The 17,779-nt window shown below is 43.5% G+C and overlaps 1 protein-coding gene across 1 annotated transcript in view; it reads left to right on the top strand.

Moving 5' to 3' along the window:
* Impg1 (interphotoreceptor matrix proteoglycan 1) overlaps positions 1-13,439 on the top strand; it is a 109,472-nt gene extending 96,033 nt beyond the window's left edge. Inside the window, 3 exon segments of the mRNA XM_051140600.1 lie at positions 7,432-7,627; positions 11,776-11,842; positions 13,332-13,439. Coding sequence (XP_050996557.1) covers positions 7,432-7,627; positions 11,776-11,842; positions 13,332-13,409 — 341 coding nt within the window. The 3' untranslated portion in view covers positions 13,410-13,439.
* The last annotated feature ends 4,340 nt before the right edge of the window (positions 13,440-17,779 follow it).

Genomic DNA, 17,779 nt, shown 5'->3' with positions numbered 1-17,779 from the left:
ACATAAAGAAAGTTTTGCTTCAGAGAGTTCTACGAGGCCAGTGAGATGGCTCAGTGGATAAGATGTTTGCTGCCAAGCTTACAGACATGTGTTTGATTGCCAGAACTCATATGGTGGAAAGAGAAGGTTCCCAAAGGTTATCCTCTGACCTCTACACATGTGCCATGGCACCTGCACACACAGACACACACACACACACACACACACACACACACACACACACACACACGCATGCCTTAGTTCTACTAACTTTCAATTGTCGTGAAGCTGATCTTTTCTACCATGTCTGTGGCTTTTCCTCCCCGGAATCAACCTGATTGCCAGTCTTTGAGGGCTGCAGGCATCTTTGTGTGTGTACATGAGTAAGACCATCTTTTATAATTCACAGGAAAAATATTTTTTTTAAGATCTTATTTTTATTTTAATTATGTGTATATATGTGTCTACACGTGGTTTGTGCAGAACCCTCAGAGGCCAGCAGAGGACACCCGATTCCCTAGAGCCAGGATTCCATGTAAAATGTGGTTCTGGGAATCAAACTCCAGTCCTTGGCAAGTCCTCTGCAAGAGCAGCATTCACTCTTAACTGGAGCCTTCTCTCTAGCCCTGAGGGATAGTGCTTTGAAGATAATACATTGAAAGGGAGCTGTGGGGATTGCTTCTTAAATTAGTCCTATATTCTTAGCCTCATCTGTTGGGAGACTAATTAACTGTGATTGACAGCACCTGCCATATTAGCAAACACCCCCAACAGCTCTGCCTTGCTGCTGGGACCTGCCCTGGATGATATCACGCAGTCCACAGGCTGATAGAATTTAAGAAACTGCTAGAGAACTTAAGCACAATCAGGCATGCTTTTTAGCACCGTTTAACTTCACCGAGTCTCAGCTTCTTCATTTGCCAAGTGATCGAGCCAGTTTAGAAGGCCTCTAACACACCTTCCGTCTTCAAAAGTCTATCTGAGATGTAAGCGTTTCATATGAAGAAAATAAAAAGATGTACACAGTCTCAGTTAGGGCTTTTGTTGATGCACAGCAACACCATGATAAAAACGAGATGGGGAGGAAATGGTTTGTTTGGCTTCACATCTACATCACTGTTCATCACGGAAGGAAGTCAGAACAGGAATTCAAACAGGACAGGAACCTAGAGGTAGCAAGTGATGCAGAGGCCACGAGGCGGTGCTGCTTACTGGCTCATTCCTCGAAGCTTTCTTTTTTTTTTTTTTTTTTTTAATTTTATTTTATGTTCATTGGTGTTTTGCCTTCACGTATGTCTGTGTGAGGGTGTCAGATCTTGGAGTTACAGACAGTTAGGAGCTGCCATGTGGGTGCTGGGAATTGAACTCAGGTCCTTTGGAAGAGCAGTCAGTGCTCTTAACCGCTGAGCCATCTCTCCAGCCCCCCCCCCCCACCCCCGAGGCTTTCTAAGACTGCTTTAATACAGAAGCCAGGACCACCAGCCCAGGGACGGCCCCACCCACCAGGGCCAGGTCCTCCCACATTAATCACTAATTTTAAACCGCCTTACAGCTGGATCTCACAGAGGCATTTTCTTAATTGAGGCTCCCTCCTCTCAGATGACTTTAGCTTGTGTCAAGTTGACACCAAATTATTCAATACACATAACAATTAGCCATTCTTAGTGCTGAAAATTTTGAAAGGCCATGTTGGTATTTGCCAAATAAATGGATGTTGTCTTAATATCTAGGATGGTGTACACTGCAAACAAAACCTAAACTTGGGGACTTAAAGTCTCCATCTTCTCTCTTGACTGATCCTGAGTAAACAGCGTGAGAATACCAACTAATTTATGAAATGGTTTAATTCCTTCTTCATATCTGATTTCGGAACTCCACATTTGGCTACCGCCTTTGTCTCAATGCTGCCTGTACATTATGCATAACTTTCATAATGCATAACCTGGGCCTGGAGAGATGGCTCAGTGATTAAGAGCCTCCTGCTCTGCCAGAGGTCCCAAGTTCAATTCCCAGGAACCACACGGTGGCTCACAACCACGTACAATGTGATCTTCTGGCATGCAGGTATACATGCAGGTAGAGCATTCATATACATTAAATAAATAAATAAATCTTTTAAAGAATAATACATATCCTACACCTGGCAAGACAAAGGGAAATTATGGTTAAAATAGAAATACTTATTTTACAGACACCCTCTTCAGTTATTTTATTTTAAACATACTTTTTATTTTATGATTATTTTTATTTACTTTTAATAATATAAAATAGTAATATTTAGCATATTATTATTTTAAATATACCTTTGCTATTTTCCTCAGAGGGGAAGCGTCTGTATTATTTTGGTCAGTTTTCCAAGTTAAATATCTATTGCCAAGAAAGAAGTGGAGCCTGCAGTGCCCGCTCTCCTTCTGTTTTCAAGCACACACAATTCATGGAAAGTTGCTGACATTTGTGATTTACTAATGCAGGTCCTAGATGTAAAATCATCTGTGTTGTCAGTGGCAATTTGACTTACTGCCTCAACAGTGACACAGTTCCTAAACATGCTAGCCTTGGGAACCATGAGATGGGAAAGCTAGCTCACATGTGGCACCCAAAGGCCAGAGAGAAATTCAACCTCACGCAAAGACTTTAGTAACCTGCCTTGCAGGGTGACCCAAAATATGTTTTTAAGGACATTCGTCTAAACAACCAGGTTGGTCACTTTCATCTTTTTGGCTCAGAGCCTCCCACCACAAGTGAGCACCTGACAGGCATGGGGAGACTAGAGCATCCCAATTCTCCACCTGCACAGCTTCCTTGCTCTGTGAGCTACACAGAGCAGCTAGCTACAGACAAAAAGAAAAAAGAAAAAAGAGCCACAGAAGGCCCAGCCTATTAGTGAGCCCATGAGATTTAGAAGTAAAAATAGAAAGGGGCAGTACTGAAGGATAAAAGAGAAAAGAGAGGGGGGAAAAAAGAAAAGCTGTTATATTTATTTTGTAAGTTATATTTTTTCTAACTTCTATTTTGTAGCCTATTTTTTTTTTAAAGAAAGGAGTCTCACTGCCTTACCTAGGTTGATCTCTAAAACCAGAGCTTGAACAGACCTCACAAGGGTCTAGAAGTAGTAGAAGGTGTGTGCCATGTATGGCTAATTTATTTTTTGCTTGACATACAATAATTGTACATATTTATTGGATACAATGTAGTATTTCAGCAAATGTATATGTGCATTTTTGTTCTCATCGAGACAATATATCCATTATCTAAATATTCATTGTCTGTGATGAGAAATTATTAGTCATTGTCACAGGGCCATGTAATGGAACACTTAGAATTTTCTCCTCTCCTCTGACTGTAACTTTGCACCTGTGAACCCATCTCTCCCCACCCTCTCTCCTATCTACTGTTCCCAGAATATGGGGACCAGTATTCTACTCTCAGTGTTTTAAGACCCATGTGTGAGTAAGATCATGCAGTATTTTTCAGTGCCTCTATAACGTCCTCCAGATCAACGTATGACTTACAAGTGAAAGGATTTCTTAGCTTTTGTGTGATTTTTTTTTTTTTAACTTACTTTTATCTTGGCGGTGTAGGGATTGTAAGGCAGCGGAGCAGGTGCACTCAGAGGCCACAAGAGGGTATCAGGGCTCCTGGAGCTATACTTACAGGTGATTATGCCTCACCCTCTGTGGATGCTGGAATGTAAATTCAGATCTTCTGCAAAAACAGTATGTTCTTTTAAGCACTGAGCCATGTCTCCAGACAAATTTCTTGGTTTTACTTCTAAGTAGTATTCTGTGCACGTGTGCGCGTGTGTCTATGTGTGTGCGTCTATGTACGTGTGCATGTGTGCCGGTGCGCGCGAGTGTGTGTGTGTGTGTGTGTGTGTGTGTGTGTGTGTGTGTCTGTGTGTGTGTGGTGTGAACTGCTTTACCCATCAGTTAATGGACACTCAGGTTATTCTCGGTGTAAGTAGTGCTGCAGTGGATGTGGAAGTGATGGCTTTTGTTTAGTTTTTACATTTTTTGAAACAACATCTCTCTATGTAGGCCTGGATATCCTGGAACTCACTCTGTAGACCAGGCTGGCCTCGAACTCACAGAGATCCACCTGCCTCTGTGCCCCCACCATGCCCAGCTGGAAGTGATGTCTCTTCTAGGTACTGATTTCATTTTCTTTGAGTACTGTCTTAGTGAAGAGACGTCATGACTGAGGCAAGTCTTATAAAAGAAAGCATTTAACTGAGATCTTGCTTAGAGTTTCAGAGGGTTAGTCTGTTCTCATCATGGCAGGGAATATGGCAGTACGTAGGCAGGCACAGACCTGGAGACGTAGCTGAAAGCTTCACACTGTGAGCCAGAAGCAGCAGGCAGACAGAGAGAAACTGGGTCTCATGCGGACTTTCTGAAACTCCAAAGCACCCCCAGTGACACATTTTTCTCCAACAAGGCCACACCTACTCCAACAAGGCCACACCTACTCCAACAAGGCCACACCTACTCCAACAAAGCCACATCTACTCCAACAAGGCCACACCTACTCCAACAAAGCCACATCTACTCCAACAAGGCCACACCTACTCCAACAAGGCCACACCTGCTCCAACAAGGCCACACCTGCTCCAACAAGGCCACACCTGCTCCAACAAGGCCACACCTGCTCCAACAAGGCCACACCTACTCCAACAAAGCCACATCTACTCCAACAAGGCCACACCTGCTCCAACAAGGCCACACCTACTCCAACAAGGCCACACCTACTCCAACAAAGCCACATCTACTCCAACAAGGCCACACCTACTCCAACAAAGCCACATCTACTCCAACAAGGCCACACCTACTCCAACAAGGCCACACCTGCTCCAACAAGGCCACACCTACTCCAACAAGGCCACACCTACTCCAACAAAGCCACATCTACTCCAACAAGGCCACACCTGCTCCAACAAGGCCACACCTACTCCAACAAGGCCACACCTACTCCAACAAGGCCACACCTACTCCAACAAGGCCACACCTACTCCAACAAGGCCACACCTACTCCAACAAGGCCACACCTACTCCAACAAAGCCACACCTACTCCAACAAGGCCACACCTACTCCAACAAGGCCACACCTACTCCAACAAGGCCACACCTACTCCAACAAGGCCACACCTACTCCAACAAGGCCACATCTACTCCAACAAGGCCACATCTACTCCAACAAGGCCACATCTACTCCAACAAGGCCACACCTGCTCCAACAAAGCCACACCTACTCCAACAAGGCCACATCTACTCCAACAAGGCCACACCTACTCCAACAAAGCCACACCTACTCCAACAAGGCCACACCTACTCCAACAAGGCCACACCTACTCCAACAAAGCCACACCTACTCCAACAAGGCCACATCTACTCCAACAAGGCCACACCTGCTCCAACAAAGCCACATCTACTCCAACAAGGCCACACCTACTCCAACAAAGCCACACCTACTCCAACAAAGCCACATCTACTCCAACAAGGCCACACCTACTCCAACAAGGCCACACCTACTCCAACAAGGCCACACCTGCTCCAACAAGGCCACACCTACTCCAACAAAGCCACATCTACTCCAACAAGGCCACATCTACTCCAACAAGGCCACATCTACTCCAACAAGGCCACACCTGCTCCAACAAGGCCACACCTACTCCAGCAAAGCCACACCTACTCCAACAAGGCCACACCTACTCCAACAAAGCCACACCTACTCCAACAAGGCCACACCTACTCCAACAAGGCCACACCTGCTCTAACAAGGCCACACCTACTCCAACAAGGCCACATCTACTCCAACAAGGCCACATCTACCCCAACAAGGCCACACGTCCTAATCCTTCTAATCCCTTCAAACATATCCACTCCCTAGTGACTAACCATCCAAATATAAAGAGTCTATGGAGGCCAATCTTATTCAAACCACTGCAGGTACATACACTGCAGTGGTATTACTGGCTCATTGCTGGTTCTATTTTTAATTGGGGGCTGCTGGAATTCTTTTTTCTTTTAATAACTGCCCAAATTTACATTCTCATCAATAATCACACATCATTTCTTAAAACTTATTTAGCCAGCACATCTCTTTTTAGTATAAAGCATATCAAATCCCGCTGAATCAGAGTTCTATAAATGTTCCCACTGGGGAACTACTGGCACAGAGAGCTTCCGAAGTCATCATAATACTTAAATACATACAAGTTTTAATTCTGTATATTTTAAAGCACATTTCTGATCATACCCTTTCCTTGGGCAAAAATCCTCTATGGATCCCATGTTCCGGAAACATGCAAATCCCTATGATCACTGAAGTGGCAAAATAGGAAAGTGGTTTGGTGTGGTGGTGGTGGTTGGTTTGGCTTGGTTTTGGGGTTCTGGGTTTTTTAGGTCCAACTATCTTAGTGTGGCATTCAGAAATGATGTTAACGCGCCTTGTCTGTTCTAACTCTGATCCTTCCCATTCACCGGCTTCTGTTCATGTTATCCGGATCCTCTCTGCTCTCTTTTCTCCCGCTGTGCATCCGCCCATGTGCTGCTGTCTCTGATAAAAACATCTATCCCAGCCTTGACCATGCAAAAGGAGCTAGTTTTAATTTTTATAACATTTTATCTATGTGTGTATATACTCTATATGTGTGGGAGTGTGTGCCAGGGCACGTGCTGAGGTCAGAAGTGACAACCTAAGAGAGTCACTTCTCCCCTCCTATCATGTGTATCCAGGCACTCCATCGTGGGGCATTAGGCTACATGGCACGGCTTCTCAGTGGCCCTCGTTTTAAATCATCAGTTAAAAGCAATGCCTGTGGGGTTGGCTTGGTTCCAAATTTATCTTCATATCCAAGCTCATAGTGAAGTACAAGTTGGGTCCCTTATATAGAATTAGCCATGTAAATTACTTTCTGGGATCTCAGTAAACAGTGGATTTACACATGGCTGCCTGCCCTGGGCCTGTGTATGTAATGAGCAGTGTATGATTAAAAAGAAAACCATTGCAATACAGAAAGGCCGATGATCCTAAGGCTGCCTAACAGTTCTGCCACTTGGGGACTCTGGCCATTTCCTGCTTTGGCATGGGCTCCATGTCAGTTCTGTAGGAGCAAAGGTGGGCTGCCGGGCTCAGGGTGCTCCAACAGTGAAGCACCCTGGGGTGCTCTGGATTTGAAGTCCTCCTTCAGGAGGATCTGTGTGAACAAGGCCTCCAGATGACTCTGAGGTCTGTGCATAATTATAGTTGCAGCTAAATATATTGTTGTCCTGGTCTCGATTCATTTATCAAAGAAACGAAGTGTGTTTCTCCTTTTCCTTCAGCTAGGTCACTGTGGTAGAACCCACTCTGAAAACGGGGCCATGGCAATACATTTGCTGACTCACCTTTAACTGCTGCTAGTCACACTGTTTAGACATCCACGCCCTCGTCAAAATCTGTCGTCTCTTGCAGCTGATCAGGTGGATCCCTGCAAATCCGTAGACTGTGGCAAATTTGCCCAGTGTGTAAAAAATGAGTGGACAGAGGAAGCAGAATGCCGCTGCAGACAGGGACATGGGAACCGCGGGATCCTGGACTACCAGGACTTGAACTTCTGTCCCCCTGGAAAGACCTGTAAGGCTGGCAGAGGACAGGTGGCTCCATGCAGGTAAGCCAAGCATGCAGCTAGGAGATCCAAGAATTCATTGCTCATACTCTGAGAAAGCTATCATGTGGATAAATGCGTGTGTTCCTCTAGACCACCAGTCGCAAGTTTTATTTTGGATATTATAAGTTAAATTATTTATATAAACAAGGCAGGGGATATGTTGATGCAGGATCCTGTTTGCCAAAAGCTTCTTTAGTGCACCCAAATGATATTTGGGGAGTCAGGATGATACAGTTACTGTGTTGTGCATGTTGTTGGTGACAAAAATAAATAAAGGAATCATTTTTGTAGGTGAAGGAAATAATATGATGCTGTAGAGTTGGGATTTTTCCAAGTTCAGCAGGCAGCCTTGTGAAAACACACTCCTCTCACCTTTCTCTGGTCTGCTTCTGCCTCAGCCGTGGGGTCAGGGCTCAAGTACAGCTGGGGCTGCAGTGCACAGATCACAGTTGGCAGCACCATGCAAGGCTTCTGTTAGTACTTGCAGTTGTCCCCCAGAGAATCAAGAAATACCTGAATTGTTTTACTCTTGTCTAAAACAATCATGTGTGGGTGTGGCTGAGATGCTGGGGCATTCTGTTTACAAGCACAACAGCACCACTCAACATAGGAAAACTAAAACTCATAGGAAGTTAGAAGGAAGTGTGCTGCGTCACCCACCACCTCACTTGTTCTCTCTTGGTGTCCATATTTATGTAGAACTAATTTGTGAGAACCTTCTAACAAAACATGGAACCAGACTGACTTCTTTTCTACACAGCTGACTCTCTCTCTCTCTCTTATGCACTCTCTCCTATATGTGAGTGTGTGCACTCGTGGGTCCCTGTGCATTGTGCATGTGCATGAGTGTGTGCATGTGTGCATGCATTCGTGTGCATGGGTCACTAATTGTGTGTAAAGCTCACCTTTAGATGGCATTCTTTACCATCCCCCTTGCTTCCCTGCTTGAGACTGGGTCTCTTGCTCACTGCTGCATATGCTAGGCTAGCCAGACACAAGCTTCCATAGGTTTTATTTCCCCTTCCGTCTCACCAGAACAGCATTGGTATTAAGCACTCACTACCCATCAGGCTTTACGAGGGTGCTGGGGATGTGAACTCGGGCCCTCATACTTTAATGACAAGAACTTTATCCAGGGACCCATCTCCACAGCCCATCAGCTTTTTTGTTTTGTTTTTAATAATTAATTTATTTTATGTGCATTGGTGTTTTGCCTGCATGCATGACTTGCGAGGGTGTCAGATCTTGAGGTTACAGATAGTTTTGTGAGCTGCCATGTGGGTGCTGGGAATTGAACCCGGGTCCTCTGGAAGAGCAGTCTGTGTTCTCACTGAGCCACCTCTCCAGCCCCATCAGTTTGGGTTTTTTTTTAAACCCTGGACATTTCCCCTGTCATGAAGTTATTTTCTATAGTATCGTTTTTAATGATCACAGTAGGTTCATTCCTTACAAGTGTCCTAAAGTGATCTCTCCCCAAATCAGAATGGATGGGGAAAGCTTTTCAGTGGGCGGGGGAAGAAAATGAGGTGTGATCAGACATCAGTGTGTGCTTAGGAGAGAGCAGGAAACAGAAGGTTCCTGGGACACACAGAAAAGGTCTGCTCTCAAGGGCTTCAGCACAGGCCATTCATGGGCCCTTTTCAGAACATGGCCCGCCTTTCTCAGCCACAACCTCCAAACACACAACACCAAACACACGCTTGCTGTGTCAGTGTGTGAGGTGGCTGGCAGGTGGTTCTGGCTCCCTCACTCCCTTCTTGCTCACTCAAGTGGCCATACTTCCCAGTGTCACACAAAGCCATAGCACCATCTAACTCCCAAAATTCCATCTGCAAGATTTCTTCTCTTCTTTTTTTTTTTTTTTTTTTTTTTTTTCCTCTCTCTTCTTTATAATACTCACCCTAGCCCAGTAAAGCATCAACACTTGTAACACTGGCCATGACAAGGAAGCACTGTTCTGTGGTTAAATTATGGATACGAGTGTAGGTTAGTAATCAAGTTAGAGATGGTCATGGGATGATGCATGTATCCCTGCTCTAAGACATAGTTTCCTTATTGATGATAAGACTGAAAGAGCCAGCCACGAGGCTGCTGGGGCCATGAAGTGACATCACAAAGCATTTCCCCAAGACCATGCAGCACAGGGAGGATATCCCCTAGCCAAGTGAAGCTGATGGTTCTCCATGGGCTCCTCTATGTCTGTTACAGTTAAGGCACTAACACGGTTTCTTATGGCTTTGACATTCTGGTTCTAAACTTCCTTTGGAAATGGGAAAGTATAAGAGACGAAAAATGATAAGGTACAGTGATGTGTGGTTTCTCCGTAAGACAGCAAACTGACACGAAATAATATTTGCCACAGCAAGATAGGTGATAAACAGCAAAGGCAACCTCCAAAAAGAGCCTTCTATACAGGGAGTATCTGTCAGAAAGCATTGCAGATCAACGAGGGATAAATGAACCAGCCACTTGGGGCTCTGCTGCAGCTGCTCCCCATTTATAAAAGCAGAAATGCCTACGCATAGAGAGAATACATTTTAACAACTGCTGAACCAGGTATTGTGGCCCAGCACTTAGACGCTGAGGCCAGTGGACACCTGCAAGTTCAAGACTGGCCAGTTCCAGTTTTCAGACTCTCCATAAAACAACAGCAACAAAATGTCTATAATCTAAAAAGCCCACCCTAATGAGACACAAATCCAAGAAGACATTAATATTTCCCTGGCAGACACAGGTAAGAAGGGGGTCTAAAATGAAACTAACAGATAAAGAATAAGATTAATGAAAAATTAGTTTATGCTACAGACAAACTACTGTCTATAATAATAAGACCCAGAATATTAATAAAAGACAAACACCCTAATGATAAAGTGAGCCATGAATACAGAGGTGCTATTTACAGAAGAAATCCAAAGACCAAAGAAAACAGAGCATGCTCAGTCTCACTGTCCATAGGGATGTCCAAGCACAGTTAGGACCCTACATGTTGTTCACGAGTTTGCCTAGGAGGTTGATACCATCCAATGCCGATAATGTGGAACCCAGGGCACCACTGCTCCAATCATCACTGCTGGTGGACCTGTATATTAGAAACATCTCTTTTCAAGAAAAAAAAAATTGTCAGCATCTCTAGAAAATAAATGTGGCTTGGGTGCCCAGCTTTTAAACCATTTTTAAACTTGTACCCATTGACTACCCTGGGCCAGGTGCTTCTAGGTCCTTGGCCTCTCACCAAAAGAGTTGAGAATGAGGGTTCACATGGATTTACAGAAGCTGCAAGGGAATAGGACAGTGCAGATTACAGAGGATGCACCATGAAGATTGGCAGTGGGCCGCATGATTGAGAGCACTCAAGAAAGGCTCACTTGCTGTAGCCTGGAGCCTTTTTGATGGGGTCTCAGAGAAGGAAGAGCTTGCCACCAAGGGGCATAGTTTGCGTGGTCCTCTGTCTTGATTCATAGATTGTGTTATATAGTTTACTTTTCCTTCTGTGCATGTTCCATTCTGCAATGCATCTGAGTTTAACCATACGCATACCCAATTGTACATGGGCATACGATAGCAGAGAGGGGATTGTCCCTAAAAAAATGTACCAGAGGACACAATTTCGGCTCACCCATGTGCACCCAAAACAATTTCAGTCCAGGTCAGCCTCTTTATTTTTCATACCCAGATACACTGGGAAAGAAAAGGAACTCTCAAGATGTGGCTGTTACCAAGGATGAGGAAATGTAATGTTGTTCAGAAATTAAAGGGGGTGGAGTGGAGTGAGACAGGAGATCAGAGGGTGAAAGTTACTAAAATCCATTATACCAAGCTACTGAGTGTCTATAAACTTAAGGTAAATAAAGCCTGGACTTGAGTAGCATTATGAACAAAATGCTCTAAGTGGGTTCTTAGAGCAGTCACCACTCAGAGCTTCACCTGAGCAATAACTGCCTTCCTTGTGCGATGAATTCCTCTCATCTTTGTCAACCCTTCGGGGACCAGTGCCCAAGCGATACGCCACCTGAGGAGAAACTCCAGTGGCTGTGCCTGCAAGGTTGTGCTAGGCGGTTCCTCTTGTCCTAATTTCAAACCCAAAGTGGCAGGAGACTGGCTGCTCTTACTGTGGGGTCTGAAGATAACAGCGCTGCTTTCTCTCCCAGGCCACCAGATCACTTTACAAACCAAGTTCACAGACCGAGTGTGAAAAAATTACATCACCAAACTAAGGTAAAACTGAACTTTTACATGTTGGTTTTAATTAGTTTAAACATTGAAAACAAAAAAATAGAACCAGTTCTGTACCTGCTTTTTTTTTTTTTTTACTTTGGTAAACTTTTAAAAACTGAGTATGAGTGGAGCAGATATTTCCTGATACAAGGATAGGGGCTGATACATGCACCTCCTGAAATATGTAGATAAAATAAGGAAATCACAGAAATAAACTAAGCATTTTATAATATTCCCAATCTTTTAAAAACTGTGTAAGTAATCAAATGTGTTTTTTCAAAACTGAAGATTTCAAAGTAATACTATTTGTTGCACTGGGTGTAACCTATAAGTTATTCATATCTTATTCATAAATTCTTTTTCTTTGCTTTTTGTAATAAGCTATGTAGCACAAGCTGGTCCTGAGCCTAATGTCCTCTTTCCTTGGCCTCAGGAGTGCCGTGGTGGGATGCACCAACCAGGTGGGATACACCTGGCTTAACTGTCTTTTTATTCCAAATAATCTTCCAAAATCAAATATATGTAGAATCAGCATTATTTCCAAAAGTGAGCAACTTGGGAAAGCCTTCAAAACTCAAGTCTTTTATAAAACAAGTTATTTTACCAAGATTATTTTACAAAAGGAAAATAAGTGATCTATAGCCAGAGTAATATATAATTGAAAGAGCTTTAGTTTCTCAAAGTAACCTTAAGGGAAAAGAGTGGACACTTTTATTCCCAAATTAGCTATTTTTTTTTTAAATTATAAGAAGTCTCAGATACTATCAATTGGTCAAAGCAATCATTGGTCACTCTAGACACAATCAATAAAAGAAACTCCTCAGGCCTACATCTGAGGTGGTTACCAGCTGACATGCAATCAAGGACACTGTGACAGTAATACTAGAAGGAATAATTTTTACCCAATTGCATACTGGGAATGAGTGAGGTGTGCTATCTGAATTTTTGAAACCAGGAGAACTAAAGAAACAGAAGTAGTTTAGAGATAAAGGCCATGAAATGATGACAGGATACAGGCTCTGATAATGATAAAATTTGATCTTATTTTGAAAGGTGATTTGCTTTCCTAAAGAAAACTGTATGAGTGAGAGGGAGGGCAGAAGAGAGAGAGGGAGAGAGAGAGAGAGAGAGGCTGTTCTATGCTGCAAGGTTACAGGCTTTGTGGTGGCTGATGAACATGTGTTTCCTCGTGGAAGAATGCTGTAATAGGTTAGTGGTATCTGCTATAACTGGGAAGCAATGTGGTGAAATCCTGTGTTTGCCATCTCTGCTCCAAAAGAAGACCAGCCTGGAAACGTATTTGGGTTTTAAAAAGGAAGAAATGCAGACCCACTGGGTTATAAAGTTGAGCATAAATGGCAGCCATTCTGACCTTTCCAAGACTTCCTAAATAGCAGGCCCGCTCTCTCACCCACCAAGGGAAGCTGGACCAGAATTCATTGTTGACTTGACCTTGCATGGCTCTTATAATAAATTCTCTGTCTTCCAGGTAGCCAACAAAAGAAATTCTGAACTATCAGCTATAGGATTTGAAGAATTTGACCATCAGGATTGGGAAGGAAATTAAAAACTGAAATCAAACACATCGTATTTTAAACTGCTGTTGAAAGGCAACTTTATTTCTTAAAGAAAAGTGTATCCATTCTGTTACCTTCTGAAAAATGTAGTCAAACGTATTCAGTGGTCATTGGAATCCAGGCATGTAGCTGACACTGAGAACCAGCATGCTTCAAGTATAAAATAGTCAGGTATTTGATGACTGGTTAAGCCTGAGCAAGGGGAAAACACATTTTTTAATTGAAACTCAAAGCAATCAGTGGAACACATTTGACTATTTTTAGAGTTACTCAAGTTGAAAACAAAACAAAAGAAAAACAGGATGGCTTTTTTTTTTTCTGTCTGTAAGTTATTACTTAAAGCTAATTGCAACAAGTGCAACTTGCTTTGAGAATTGTACAGTGTCGAGGGTCAGGCTGTTTTACATATTAGAGTACTCTTTAAAAGACTATCATTTGGGCTACAGAGATAGCTAAGAGGGTAAGGGTGAATACTGCTCTTCCAGAGGACCCAAGTTTCAATCTCAACTCCCACAATGCATGGCTCACATACACCTACAATTCCGGCTCTAGAGAATGCAAACACCCTCCTCTGGCCTTGCACGCATATGCACATAGCCACAAACAGACACAGCCATGCATGCAATATTTTAAATTAATTAATTCTTTTAGTTGAGTTGAGGAGGCAGGCTGGAGATAGAACAGATGATGCTCTTCCAGAGGACAGAGGTTCAGTTCCCAGCACCTACAAGGCAGTTCACAGCTATTCATAATTCCATTTCCAGGAGCATCAACACCCTCGTCTAATTGAGTACTGCAGGCACCAGGCGGCTATGTGATGCACATACATGCAGGCGGGTAAAACACTCATACACCCAAAATTTAAATATCTAAATTTTGAAAATATAATATTTTAATTTTAAAGATGATCACTCGTGTGAGGGTAAGGTTTCTCAAATATGAATATAGTAGCAAGCACTGCAATGAGTCTGTCCCCCCCCCCCCGTGTGCGTGTGTGTGTGTGTGTGTGTGTGTGTGTGTGTGTGTGTGTGTGCGCACGGGTGCACGCGCATGTATATGTGTGTGTTCTCTCTCCCTCCCACCCTGACCTCTCTGTAGTTTTTAGGCATTCTGGCTTTGTATAAGCAGTTCTTGCTTACCTAGTAGACTTTGTTGCTCTTCAAAAGACAGAGAAACTGAGGCTCAGAAACATACATCTCCCTGTTGCCACCCAAAGGATAGTTTTGAAGGAAGACAGTTCGTCCGTAAGAAGCTGAAGAGGCGAGGCTAGACATAACGTGCCCGTTTCCCACCAGATGACAGTGTCTTCACTCTGTGCCGCATGAGTCTGTATTGGCACCAATGAAATACAGTTCAGCATCTAACGTGCTGCTTGATGAAAAACTCATATCTATTCATCCCTTTTAAGTGTCCAATTGTCAAATATATTTGGGGCAAAATCTCGAGTTTAAAAATAATGTAAGTACTATATTCAGAGGTTTATAAAAAAATCCATGTGTATTTTACTTGTCATTCCATGGATTTGATAAGTGAGTTAAGTGGGTTGTTTTGATACTGCTAAGACAACAAAATAGTAAACACTGGTAGCAATATTTAACAAGAACGCTACCAAACCAAAATCAAAATATTTCCTCATAATGAGGACAGTACGTTGAAGGGATTGAAGGGATACGAGAGTTTTTAATTCCTCCCTGTTGGTCTCACAAATGAGGGGCTTTGATCCCCACTCCTGCTCCAGTCCTCCCACCAACGAGGCTCTATATCTGGAAAAAAGAGGTCAAATTGGTAAATGGTGACAAGGTCGCAGAGTGAAGAACAGACTGACCCAATCCCATATCCCTGGAATGTCCTAGATGAGAACAGAATTGCTAAACGCCAGTCACAAGCAAGGGAAACACTTACGTAAGGACAGAGAATCCTCCACCCCTCCCTAGCCCAGCCCATTCATCCGCATTTTAGTCCTAGGCTAACCAGTGCAGGACAGGTGTTTGTAGAGATGCTAAGTTAGTGAAAACATTCTATAAAATGTGAAGGAAGGGGTCCCAATTTAGGCTAAATGCTTCTTATTCTTTGGATCATCCATCTTTGGGCATCTAGAGAGATGCGGTGGGGAAAGATGTTGGTCTCCTTCCACCCTCAGAGAGCTACCAGGCACGTGGAAGATTTAAAACCCTTCATAGAGCAAGCTACATAGACCGGTGTTCAAACCACAGGGAAGAGTCATCTCTGGGTCGCCAGGTTTTACGAACTTTCTCTTCTCACATAGTCAGAGTCCGGGGTGAGACATCCAAGACACTCAAAAGCTAATGTTTACCCCCAGTCTCAATTGAGATTAGTAGCTCACACATAGCTCTGCCTATCCCCTGCATGGAGATTACACAAGACTTTCTGAGCAGGACTGAAGGAATTTTCAATTCCCTAGAGTGTCTGTGTCTCGGCTTAGCTACCTAGCACAAGGCTCTCTCCCCAACATGCCCCATCTGACAACAGTGTGACATTTCATATCCTCTGTTAAAAACCACACAATACACAAGGACATTCTACATATAAGGCATTTATTTGGATTTCCAGTAGATCAGTATTTTAGGAAAGTATTAGATACACACATTTCATAAAATGAGAAAAAATTAACAATTATCAGTAGACAAATTTCCAGATGTGAAAACTGGCCTCTTCATGAGCCTGTTTGTAGTTGGAAATTAAGTTTCTCTATTGATAAAAATTAAGATTAAAGATTGTGCAGTTTTTAATGTGCATTAATTTTTCCTAATTATCTCCTGGGAAACCTCCAAGAATCAAAGTTACTTCATACATAGGTTAGTGCTGGGGAAAGAAGACACTGATTTGAATTGTACCAAATAGTTTAAAGATGCGGCGTTGACACAGGCCGACTCTCCACTGCCCCTTGCATGCGGCGCACGCACAGGACGCCCCGTTCCTTCCGGGGCACCTCCAGTTTGGCTAAGATGCTAAGATCTACACGCCACGTGACTCATGATCCAGGGCTACTAACTTTAGTTTCTGCTCTTGAACTGTACAAAATGCATCCTGAAACTCAACAAGGACCCAGGAGGTGTTTGCTGTCTAGAATGTATGAGTGTTTCCCAGCTGAAGGGCAGTCTTCAGAGCATGCACGACTTCCCTTCTCTTCCACTGCTGTGCTTATCTGCGCTTGGGGCCACTGTTCCCGCCCTTCATCCTTATCCCCATAGTTAACCGGCCTCTGCCCTCTCCTCCGCCCCAGCACGGCACGCACGCTGCTAGTGTACCTTCTGGGAGAAGTTACAGGTGTTAAGGACAAACAGGGGAGTGCAGGAATAACCCTCTCTAAGTCTCCTGGGATCTCCTGAGCAGATAAAAGACTGTTTTCACTCTTTTTGCTCCACAGCTGGAGCAAAATCTTTTGCATCTTTTTCACAGTCAAGCACCAACTTGTATGGCCTCCCTGGCTTTCTACAACCTTTTCTTTAATCCCAGCACTCGATAGGCAGAGGCAGGTAGATCACTGGGAGTTCGAAGGCCAGTCTGGTCTACAAAGCGAGTCCAGGACAGCCAAGGCTACACAGAGAAACCCCGTCTTGAAAAACCAAAAACAAATAAACAACCTTTCATATGAAGAAGTAAGGCTATCACTAATCTAGTAGTGACCAGCTATTTAGTTCAAGAGCTCTTCTGTGAATCCAAGTGTCTTAATGCTATTTCAAGAAACCAAAGGTCTACATATTTGAATCCCCTGAGATCCATATTAATAACCTGTGAGTTAAACTATCTTCCAAAAATATCCAGCGAAAGCCCAGGGAGATGCCTCTGTGGTCGAGCCTAGCCTGTATGAAGCCCTGGGTTCAATCCCCAGCATGGAAAAAAAAAAAAAAAGCCGGTTAATGAAAATGGCATGTAATAAATATCTTAAATATCTATTTTTTTCCCTGTGGTTTCTATTGTCTAAATCTCACAAGCACTTCCTACTTTTGTCTGAAGCCATTTCCCTGCTTGCTTGTGAAACCAAAGGATTCACTGGCCTGCTAAGCCTTCTCACAGGTCAGAGTGAGAGAGCTTGCTTCACTAGAACACCTTTTGGGCAGGCTGGAGTTTGGTTGCTTTGCTTCTTATACTCCTGCACACAGGTGGTCTCCAAGAGGTGAAGGGGCAGCATCCTTTGAACACACCAGGCCTCTCAACATTCCCTGATCTCGCTGGAAACACATCTCCCTACCAACAGGCATCTCAACTGTGCTGCTGACTCTGGGCACTGTGTCACAACTGAATTTAACGTGGAAACACTGCTGCCTTTTAACAGTCTATTAAAACATACATACACTATGGAAGAAACTGGAGCTGACAAGCATTAGAGAAATTAGTT

This window comes from Acomys russatus, chromosome 32 (genome assembly GCF_903995435.1).
Source record: "Acomys russatus chromosome 32, mAcoRus1.1, whole genome shotgun sequence".
Lineage (NCBI taxonomy): Eukaryota > Metazoa > Chordata > Mammalia > Rodentia > Muridae > Acomys > Acomys russatus.
The sequence above is the reverse complement of the archived record's forward strand: the minus strand, read 5'-3'. Positions and strand labels throughout refer to the sequence as shown.